The 12,081-nt window shown below is 37.5% G+C and overlaps 1 protein-coding gene across 1 annotated transcript in view; it reads left to right on the top strand.

The window, feature by feature from the left end:
• LOC103055253 (transmembrane protease serine 12-like) overlaps positions 1-12,081 on the top strand; it is a 47,501-nt gene that overhangs the window by 5,060 nt on the left and 30,360 nt on the right. Inside the window, exons 2-6 of the mRNA XM_015890492.3 lie at positions 396-597; positions 2,034-2,299; positions 8,337-8,479; positions 9,071-9,176; positions 11,383-11,461. Coding sequence (XP_015745978.2) covers positions 396-597; positions 2,034-2,299; positions 8,337-8,479; positions 9,071-9,176; positions 11,383-11,461 — 796 coding nt within the window. The remainder of the gene's footprint in view (positions 1-395; positions 598-2,033; positions 2,300-8,336; positions 8,480-9,070; positions 9,177-11,382; positions 11,462-12,081) is intronic.

Raw genomic sequence — 12,081 nt, 5'->3', positions numbered from 1 at the left:
CAGCAGCTTTCCCAAATCTTGATACCTTACAAGTGTGTTGACATAGATCCTTAGAAATACTCAGCCAGCATGGCCATGGCTGAAAATTTGGGTCATTGGGCCAGACATCTGGAGGGTATCTAGGTTTGGGAAAGCTGATTTACAGAGTAATTCTTTAAGATGGATTGGAGAAAGAGGTTAGTAGACATTATATTTATACTAAGCCTGACAACCCAATACATAAATATTGATCAACTTCTGATACCTAAGATGGAAATTAGTCCTATAATAGAAGTGTTACAAGAAATGGAATATTTAAAATAATGGTTGTTAGTACTTACTTCAAATAATGCTGTTGAATATAGGATATGTTTTATGGGGCATGCATTTTACCAGTATCACTTTTTTATTTCTAGGATGTGGAAAAAGACCTCTTGGACCTAAGATAGTGACTGAGTCTCAGATTATAGATGGACATGATGCGCCACCTGGGGCATGGCCATGGCAAGTTAGTCTTCAGCTCTATGAATTTCCTGCAGGATACAGCCATGTATGTGGTGGATCTTTAATCAATAACAACTCCATATTGACAGCAGCTCACTGCATTAAATCATGCATGTATGTATCTTCTGCTCCAGGTCTTGCGTTATCTTTTAAAATTAACTTTTACTATAAAGAAAGTATATTGGTTAAAACAATTGACTGAGATCTATATCTGTATCTATATATCTCTCTATCCATATCCTCTGGGATTTAAATGAGCTTGGAGGAGTTTTGTAGTGTTAGTCTAGGATCATAAAAAGGCATAATGTTTCAGGGAGTATATGTGAACTCCTTCAAGCTTCCAGAAAACTTCTTATCTGTTCAAATATTTCTGGCACAGCATATAATAGTAACAGTCTAGATAAAGAGCATGCTGCCAGCCCTGAGTCTGTTTTTTTTTAATTTTGTGTAATTGGCTGGAAGTATAAGTAGTGAGGAGTGGAGGTTTTTTTAACCTTACAGTCTATTTAGTATGCTCAGTTCAGATATTTCCTGTTCCTTTCTCCTGTTGCTTTCCCTTCCTCCTCCTCTCATGCTGACTCCCTTCAGCTCTCCATGGCATAGGTTTCTCCTTGGCTATCTCTCAGTTCCTTGGGCAGCACAGATAGAATTCCATCTGCTCCCCAGGTACTAAGAAATGACTTTTTAATTTAACTTCCAATCTATTTAGATTAAAATGGGGTCTTGTGACAAAACTTTGGTGCTTTTCTCCATCTTCTAAAATGAGTTCTCTTTAGCCACCTTGGAGCTTTCTATCAGTATTTGGAACTTGCAATTATTATTTTTTTTACCATTCTGAAACACTTTTCTACAATATTAGGGAATAATAGTTGGTGAATGTCGATACCAGCTCTGATCTCTGTGTAGCAGGGATTTTGTGTTTATAAACTTATAGTTTACATCATCCTGCATGTCCAAATTAATACTCACTTTCAAAATACTGTAAACTGTTAAAAGTACAATCAGACAACTACAGGTTTGTCCTACTTTTCTGATGTCAACATTCCTTTCAGTAAAAAGATGAATCATTGTTCTGGCTTTTACAGATTTAATTCAGCATTTCTTTAAAGCTGGCTGAAAATTTCAGTTGTAGAAGAAAACTGAAAATGCCCCCCATTTTTGACTGACAAGAATTAGTTTTAAAAGAAAAATCTTTTGTTCAAACCTAAACTAAACAAGACTTCTATACAAGTGGAACTAATTCTTCTGAAGTTCTCTAATATTGGTTCAATTACTATTGGAAACAGAATAGTCAGCTAAATGGATTTTCTCATCTCAATAAACAAGACTTATATTTTATGCATAGTGGTTTTACTCATTGTATGGCTATTATTTTTTCCAGCAAATTTTGTTTTTCCCTTCTATTTGATTTGATATTAGTTTTAATACAGAGCATGAAGGAGGAGACATTAAGTCTTTAATCTTGATTTAAGTCTTAACTCTTAAGTCTCAGTTTGAGGTAGGAGTTGTAAAGTGATTGATTCTATATAGGGGATTTTATTCTGTTCTAGGGAGCCAGCCTTTTGGAGGGTTGTGATTGGCTTGCACCATCTTCATAAATACAGCTATCATACTGTAAAGTGCCGAGTCAAAGCTATTTGGGTTCATTCTAATTATAGCTCGGACAGCAATGAAAATGATGTTGCCTTGTTTAAGCTAGTGAAATCTATCAAATACAGTGATTATATTCAGCCCATCTGCTTACCTGAATCTCCTCTGTGGAATAAATCGCAATACTCATGTTACGTAAGTGGATGGGGAGACACAAAAGAGAAAGGTAATGCTTTTTTTTTTCTCTTTAAAGTAGATGATTGTTGAGAGTGAAAACTGGTTCAGCAGTTTCTTCAAAGCAAAGCTATTTTGCATATATGGAGGAAAATCTGCAGTTGCCACTAAATTACACTCAACAAATTGTTGCTGGACGTCTTGAATTATACATTTGTTTCTGCTGTCCCATTTTACATGTTCAGATGTATACTTAAATATACAAAATTATTTTTATTCATTGGATTCTCTGGAAGTTTAACATATATTACCTTTAGTTCAGTCTTGCTCTTAATCAACAGGCTGAACAGTATTTCTGAGTTCAGAGAATTTGCTCTCTTAGCTAGACAACATGAGAGAAACAGATGAACTATCTTCTTGTGCTGATTGTCATTCTTTCAACCTTGCAGCATTATAATTACCTTAAGTCATTTAGGAAAAATTGCTAACTTAGTTATGAGTATTCCTTCCTTTAAAAGAACACCCCACCAACTTAGCGATGGCAATCCCTGAAGTCCCGATTGCTATTGTTAACTGAATCACTGCGGTCATTAGGCGAGGTCCTCCTTGCAACTTCCTGCTAGCTTCCCACAACCAAAGTCAGTGGGGAAGCCGGCAGGAAGTTGCAAGTCCCAGGTTGGCAAACAGGTAAGTGGCTGCTGTTGGGTGTGGGAGGGTGCACGGGTGTGTGAGGGGCACTGCACGGGTCGGAAAGGGTGCACAAGAGGCACTGTGTAGGTCAGGGAGGATGCATGGGGGTGCAGCACAGGTCAGGAAGGATGTGCAAGAGGTGCTGCTCAAGTCAGGAAAGGTGCGTGAGAGGTGCTGCACTGGTCGAGGAGGGTGTGTGGGGTGGGGTGTGGGGTGGGTCAGGAAGGGTGTGTGGGGTGCAGGAGGCATTGCACAGGTTGGGGAGGGAGGGGGTGCACGAGTGGCTGGCACAAGCTCAGAGGGGCTGGGGAAGACTTACCCCAGCGACTTGCAACCTTCTCTACTGGCTTCCCCATTGAGGAAGCTGGCATGGAAGGTTGTAAATGGTGATCATGTGATCACAGGGTGCTTGACAATTGGTTGTAAGTGTGAACGTATTGCCAAGCACCCAGATTAGGTTCACATGACCGTGGGGTGCTACAGTGACCATAACTTCAGGGACGGTTGCTGAACAAATGGTCATAAGTCAAGGACTACCTGTATGGAGATATTTACAGTATTACAGGAATATGTGGAGAGGCCAAAAGAGAATACAGATTGGCATACAAAAAAGAAGAAAATGAGCAAACTATTAACTTGTGTTAAACTAAGAACTAACATGAAGGGGTCACCTGGAAAATTACAACAGTATAGGCTTGCATGGTATGCTAAATAACTTAAAATGGCACAGGAAGCAGTAAAGGAATAAAAGCACATTTTCCCATGTATTGTTCTTGGGGGGACAAGATGAAGGGAAAATCGCTTTGGTAAATTGGTATTGTATCAGGTAGGATGGGTTAAAACTAGCTATTGCTCAGACAAATGGCATGTGTGGGGTGTGGCGTGGGTCAGGAAGGGTGTGGGGGGGGGCTAAGATTTTCATAATTCTTAGCAAAAGTCAGATTGGTTGGGGAATTCTGGGAATGAAAGCCCATCGTTATGGTCATCTCAGTGCCTGGGAAATTGGAGGGTGGTTTGGAAAACATTGCTAGTTATTGGGGAAATGGATAGCTAGCTCTCTGGTTCATCGGTATTGTTAAGAGAATAAAGAAAGCTCTGAGATTAATTGGGTCCTAAAAGTGAAACATTAAGTTGTTGATATTTCTGTAACCTTTTCCTTTCTCCTTTTAATAAATCAGATTAGAGAAGTCTCTGAGCCTGTCAATTTCTCCACACAATGCATAATTTTATATACCTCATTGATTTCCCACTTCCATCACCTTTTTTTGAATGTAGATTCCCAATTGTTTTATCCTTTTCTCATACAGAATATGTTTGAACCCCTGATAATTTTGGTTGCCCTCTTACCAGCTCTATTATATATTTCTCAAATGTGGCAAACTGTAATGTAGGGGCATTACAGTGCTGGCAGTTTTATTTTAAATCCTTTTCTAATCATTCTTAGCATGAAATTTACCTTTTTCATAATTGTGTCATGCTAAATTAACACTGAACAATCCATTGTGATCACAAGATCTTTTTCCTGACTATTACAGAGACCTCATGTATAAGCGAATTTGGGGTTTTGCCCTACGTGCATCACTTTAGATTTCCTTAAACTGAATTATATTTCCATTTGGTTGATCATGCACCCAATGTAAAGAGATCCAGAGTCATTTGGAGTTGGGCAGCATAGTTTTTACCATTCTGAACAGTTTGATATTATCTGTTTGACTTTTCCACTGAGAAAATTGCCCTTGATTCCTGATTTTTTCTCTCTGCTTTTTGTCCAGTTAGCAATCCATAAAAAGACAGGTCCTTTTATCCTATGACTGCTAACTTTACTCAAAATCCTATGAATACAGAAAATCTCAAATTATTTTCATGGAAAGCCCTTTATGTTGTAGTCTATAAGATCTTTCAGCTTGCAGTTTTCTTGATTAGAAAAGAATACTGCATTTGATAGTGGACTATACGTGTTCCACATAGAAGCTAATCGTGTTTAAGGCTAATTGCTCATTCCACCATTCAAGAACACGCTTTTTTTCTTAATTGACCTAGATCTTATAACTTCAAAGAAATGGAATAGAACGGATGCACATAGGGTGATCAGTGGGCATTTGCAGGGGGGTCAATAAAGTCAAGATGGCAAGCACAATCGTGATTGAAGCCTTGACCATTTTTAAGATGCATTGCACACATGTAAAAAGGAGCAGGGCTTCAGCTGTATGCCATCTTGACTTTTTTAACACTCTCCCTGGATTCCTTTGATAACTTCAGATATATTTATCTTGTACTGAAAACATACCATGTCATACTTCGTGTTTTTTTCAGCTAGGTACAATAGGACAGTATCAGTGAACATTTGTAGGAAGATCCAAAGCATTATGCACTCGTTTCAGGGGATTTATTGCTTATTGAAGGAGCACAGGCATTTCTGCATTTAGTTATAATGCAATTAACTGACATACAGTATGTGAAACTGTGATCTCTTCTCTGCTGTTAGACATATGATAAACCTCAGTGAAAGCTTCATTTTGTAAGTAGATACTACCAAGAGTTGTTTTCAACTGATAGACACTCCACTCTTCAAGGCTAGCTATCCTTAAAGGAACAATCTATTCAGGTACTAAATTAGGAAGAGTAGTAGTATAGGTACAGTGGGGCAAAGAAGTATTTAGTCAGCCACCAATTGTGGAAGTTCTCCCACTTAAAAAGATGAGAGAGGCCTGTAATTTTCATCATAGGTATACCTCAACTATGAGAGACAAAGTGGGGGGAAAAATCCAGAAAATCACATTGTCTGATTCTTAAAGAATTTATTTGCAAATCATGGTGGAAAATAAGTATTTGGTCAATATCAAAAGTTTATCTCAATACTTTGTTATATATCCTTTGTTGGCAGTGACAGAGGTCAAACGTTTTCTGTAAGTCTTCACAAGGTTTTCACACACTGTTGCTGGTATTTATTTTGGCCCATTCCTCCATGCAGATCTCCTCTAGAGCAGTGATGTTTTGGGGCTGTCGCTGGGCAACACGGACTTTCAACTCCCTCCAAAGGTTTTCCATGGGGTTGAGATCTGGAGACTGGCTAGGCTACTCCAGGACCTTGAAATGCTTCTTACGAAGCCACTCCTTCGTTGCCCGGGCAGTGTGTTTGGGATCATTGTCATGCTGAAAGACCCAGCCACGTTTCATCTTCAATGCCCTTGCTGATGGAAGGAGGTGTTCACTCAAAATCTCATGATACATGGCCCCATTCATTCTTTCCTTTACACGGATCAGTCGTCCTGGTCCCTTTGCAGAAAAACAGCCCCAAAGCATGATGTTTCCACCCCCATGCTTCACAGTAGGTATGGTGTTCTTTGGATGCAACTCAGCATTCTCTCTCCTCCAAACACAAGAAGTTGAGTTTAGACCAAAACATTCTACTTTGGTTTCCTCTGACCATATGACATTCTCCCAATCCTCTTCTGGATCATCCAAATGCTCTCTAGCAAACTTCAGACAGGCCCAGACATGTACTGGCTTAAGCAGGGGGACACATCTGGCACTGCAGGATTTGAGTCCCTGGCAGCATAGTGTGTTACTGATGGTAGCCTTTGTTACTTTGGTCCCAGCTCTCTGCAGGTCATTCACTAGGTCCCCCCGTGTGGTTCTGGGATTTTTGCTCACCATTCTTGTGATCATTTTGACCCCACAGGGTGAGATCTTGCGTGGAGCCCCAGATCGAGGGATATTATCAGTGGTCTTGTATGTCTTCCATTTTCTAATTATTGTTCCCACAGTTGATTTCTTCACACCAAGCTGCTTGCCTATTGCAGATTCAGTCTTCCCAGCCTGGTGCAGGTCTACAATTTTGTTTCTGGTGTCCTTCAACAGCTCTTTGGTCTTGGCCATAGTGGAGTTTGGAGTGTGACTGTTTGAGGTTGTGGACAGGTGTCTTTTATACTGATAACAAGCTCAAACAGGTGCCATTACTACAGGTAACGAGTGGAGGACAGAGGAGCCTCTTAAAGAAGTAGTTACAGGTCTGTGAGAGCCAGACATCTTGCTTGTTTGTAGGTGACCAAATACTTATTTTCCACCATGATTTGCAAATAAATTCTTTAAAAATCAGACAATGTGATTTTCTGGATTTTTTTTCTCATTTTGTCTCTCATAGTTGAGGTATACCTATGATGAAAATTACAGGCCTCTCTCATCTTTTTAAGTGGGAGAACTTGCACAATTGGTGGCTGACTAAATACTTTTTTGCCCCACTGTATGTAGTTTGAGGTTTATTTCAAGGGTGTAGTTCTATTGTTTAGGCCAACATATTTATCCTATTTTTTGCATGCATCATGAGAAACGTTGATAAGTGTATTATTTGCCACCTTTGAGTCAAAATTTTATTTGGGAAAAGTCAGTATATAATCGAACGTCTTTGCATATAACTTGCAGTAATGGGTCTTGTAGCCTGAGTTTGAGCCTAGTGCAGTACACATAATAAAAGCTGAAAGTATATTTATCACTGTTTACAAATGTGAAAGTACCCTTCACATAATTATCCTTTTTCATCAGTATATAAAGCACACTTCTAGTAATAACCATAGACATCAGTTTAATTCAAAAAATCAGATTTAAATAATCCAAAGACAAATATGAACTATATATATCCAGTAGTTTGGCCTTGAGTTTTTAAAAGATTCTGTGAACTTGTTATATTTTAGACTGTACATGAGTGGAAACTACATTTTAATTTGTTATATATATATATAAAATATAAATGTTGCAATTTTGGCTAATGGTTGAAATATAAAGAATGGAAGGTGAATATATTTAACTGTTATGTGTGTTTTAAGCTTAGTATAGATGGTGCTGCCTGACTCGAAACTGACTGGATTTCAAGTACCAGAATTTTTAGCCACTATATTGGCAGGGAATTCTGGGAGCTGTAGTGTAATATATTTTGAAGGCTGGAAATAATACATTGGTGGCACAATTGTATTTGTAGTGTTGTCTGAACTAATTGTACCTTTTTAGAAAAGCTGATTGTATTTGTAAACTTTGCATTAGTGGAAATATGAAGAGATTCATTAAATACACTTACATACAGTGTAGTTAATAAATATTGCCAGTATTAAAACACTAAATTTTGAGGCAGCAGTAAATATATACAACAGTGATTAGAATGAAAGCAAAATTAGAATAAAAACAAAAACATCTCAGCAGCATATAGCATTAATGCTGGATTCTGTATTGAATGAAACCAGAACTCTGAAACATTGGAAGGATTCTTGAATTTTTGGATGATAAATAATATGTGTTCTGTAGTATACATGGAGGAGTTAAAAGTTGCCAGTAGCCTACAATTGACTCATTGTTTCAAGATCTTAATGCTACTTTAGTAACAGCATTATTTTTTGGTTTCCTTACAGGTAAAAGAAAACTTATATTACAAGAAGCTCAAGTAGATATTATTCCATTGATTACATGTAATCAATATGATTGGTATGGTGGAATATTAACATGGAATATGCTTTGTGCTGGCTCTAAAAGTGGAAGAGTTGATAGCTGCCAGGTAAAATGGAAATTGTAACATTTTAAAACCTGTTGCCAAAACTATTTTTCATACAGTTGCTTGAAAACACTGTGTTAACTGTCAAGTTAGCGCCAACATAATTTGTAATTATATGCAGAAAAAGCCGTTATCTGTTAGATTTACTATTTCAGTTAAGATTTTAGCAATAGACAGGTCTGAATTTGTAAGGAAAAGCCAAAGGAGATTTCTGGAAAGTATTATTTATTTTCCCATTCTATTAAAAATACTTTGCTTCAATCCAATATAGTCATTTTGAAATAAAGAGTATGGTGGCTAATCTCAGAGCCTACAGCATAGTTTGATATAATAGCTAAAATTAGATGAGTCACCATGTACATATATATACATAGCTTGATTTTTACAATAAGCCTGCAGAACAGGTAGCTGATGTTCTCAGAACAGTGATTACATAGTATTTGTAAATAACCTACCTTATTTTTTTCTACAAAACAGTTATCACTATTTTTTGACAATTTGAGAGTAATTCATAAGTTTAAGAACAGTCTTTCTATTGTAAAATTCAAAGGTGTCACAAATAAAACAATGCTATATAATATTTTCATGTTTCAGGGAGACAGCGGTGGGCCTTTGATGTGCTATTCCCAAAATGACACCAGGTTTTATCTGATTGGAATCACCAGCTTTGGATATGGTTGTGGTCGGCCAAAATATCCAGGTGTTTATGTAAAAACAGTTAATTATAGAAGTTGGATAGATGCACATTTATTAGCTAAAACCACAAATCTGAAATTTCAGTTTTTCCTTATCCTTTTCACTGTGGGATGGATGATCATATGAACAGGAAAATATTTGTTCTACTACATTGGAATAATCTTGGATTACTACTTCATATGTCAGTTTGGAAACAAGTAACATTAGCAAAATTTGTTTTAAATAAATAGCATTTAACCTTGCCACAAGTTTATATTAAAAACTATTTTTCAATAATTTAAAAATCAAACCTCTCCAGGCACTGTTCAGTTGCTATATATCCATTACAAGCTATAAAGTTATGTAAATTATACCCTCTAAAGTTAAATAAAAGTTGAGTTTCAGACCTGCCTAAAGTAATTCCAGTGTTTGAACTAGAATTTTAAATATGCAAAAGTTTGACCTTAATAATTGCTTAGCTTGTTGAGCGTTCTTCTTAGCAGTATAAATATGTATAATACCTGCATTAGAACAAAATGTTTTTATACAAAGAATATATAAAAGTCACACCTTAAAATCATCAATGCTCATAGTCTCTTTGAGCACAATTTTATTTTTGATATATATCCCAAATGATAACAAGAAACACCCTGATACCTGAAATCATTATGAGAGTAATTCTACATCTTTTGTGATGATACCAGTTTGTGGTTCTTCTTCAAATTATCATACATCATTAATTTTACCTAGGATTCTTTTAGTCTTGCTGACTCTGAGGATATAGACCAGATCCTTAGCAGCATGAGGGATGAGGGAGTAGGTTTGGGAGGTGGTCAGTTCCTCTTTCAGGGACAAAATTGTACTTACTGCCTTGAAGTGATGCTTGATCTCACTATTATTGTTGGGTTACTTTTACCCCATTTCCATTTTTTTCCTTTTAAGGAAGACTTTGGAGTGGATGGTGGGAATACTGTTCTCCTTATCCTTTTATGTTTATCAGCAGCTTTTTATTATATCTTTTTGGAACACATACAAGGGGTGGGAATTGAGGACACTGTATTGTACTAGTTTCATTCCTTTCTGACTGGGCAGTAGCAGTGGATTATAAGGGATGAGCAAAGTAGCCTGTGGCTGCTTCTATATGGAATGCCTCAGAGTTCAATACTTTGTTTTTCAATATCTACATGAAGTCACTGATGGAGGTCATCCATTGGTTCAGGGTAATGACAAGTACATTAATGACACCAAATTATATATAAACACCCAGAGCTGAATAGATGCCATGGAGGTTCTTAGCAATGCTTGGAGGCTATAAAAGATTGGATATGACAAACAAGTTAAAATAGAATCCCAAAAAACCAAGTGCGGTTTATGTAGCAATAATATAGAAGTTGATTGCCTCTGTACTAGCCTTGGAAGGCATCTGTAACTTGGGAATGTTCCCAAATCAGCAGGTGGAAATTAGGTGCGGAATGCCTTTGTCTTCCTATACCTAGTGCAGTTTTTGAGCATGAAACTTTGGCAACAATAACTCCATGGCCTTATTACCTCTAGATTTAATTACTGCAATGTACTCTACTTAGAATTGCCCTTGAAGTCTGTCCAGAAACTGCAGTTGGTACATAGTACAGTATCTCATATATGAGTAGGCAAAAGCCAGTTCAACAGTGTAACCCCTATATTGTGGGCACTGCAGTGGCTTCCAACAGAGGTACAATTCAAAGCACTGGTATTATAAAGCCCTACAGGGCTTGGTCCCTGGATATCTTTGAGAGACCATTGTTTCCAAAGAGATTTTGACCAAGCTATTTGCTTGTTTAGGAGGGGATGCTGCCGTTTCTTTCAGCCCAGAAGATGAAAGGGAGGTAGTGGATGCTCGGTAGATATCCTAGCCCTATGAAATAAGCCCCCTCCCCCAGTTCCATATAGTCTGTACACTCATTTTAAGAAAGCTTGTTAAAACCTGGCTGTTTTAATAAGCTCTTGGAGATTGAGGGTTGGAGCTGGCAAGGCAAGAAATCAGGAGCCTGGGAATGGTCAGAGCCTCTGAGTAAAGGAGAAGTACAACAAACATCCCATATGAGAGAGAGGTTGCTGGCAGTCCATTATAAAAGAAAACAGCTCAGGATTTGAACTTTGAGCCCTCCACAACTAGATTACTAGTGTGTCAAAGACTGTTGTTCATCTTAGTACAGTTGCTTAGTTCTGTAATAAAGTTACTTGAATCTTAGGTACTAGAGAAAGTATACTGAATACCAGAGAAATAATTATTGCAAGGATCCAGGGGATGCTTTCTGCCTTATCTTCCAGGTAAGTTGATGCATAATTACTATCTTAAAGTGATACAACTCTCTTGATAGGTTGTCCCAAAGAGAGAATGTTGGTCTCCAGAGGACACACAGAAAGTGAATGAGTGCACATTAGTATAACAATTACTTCTTTTATGCTGATGCCATTGATTACTGAATATGAGAATGAGCCCAAGCTTCATACTGAGGAAAATCAAGCATATCAGATAGTGTACCAGCTTTTGGGTTTGAAAGAGTCATGGGATAAAATTATATATTGGTAAAGGTGGCAGGCAAGAGAGAACAGAATAGATGCAGCCAGCATCTGCTCCTCTTTTTTTAATATCTTAATGCAGGCATACCTTGAATACTTTGAATTGCAAAGTAATTTCCTGCTCCCTTTCCCCCCAACTCTAGAGAAAATTTCATGAAAAGCTGAAAGCTTGCACACTATTTTGGGATCTTGGGTTGACCTAATAAAGCTGCTTATTTATTATTCACAGGGTTTATGTGCCACTCATGTAAAGTAGAACTACTTTGAGAAATATTTCTGTTTACCTAAACTGTTAGGTAACTTAAGTTAAAACGTACACATAATATAACAACACAGCACTAAAGAAATAGGTTTCTATAGGCAGTAAA

The sequence above is a fragment of the Python bivittatus genome, unplaced genomic scaffold (assembly GCF_059951505.1).
Source record: "Python bivittatus isolate LINGU-HERP-01145 unplaced genomic scaffold, Pbiv_v1 ctg000220_np1212, whole genome shotgun sequence".
Lineage (NCBI taxonomy): Eukaryota > Metazoa > Chordata > Lepidosauria > Squamata > Pythonidae > Python > Python bivittatus.
This window is presented reverse-complemented; position numbering and strand designations above follow the sequence as displayed.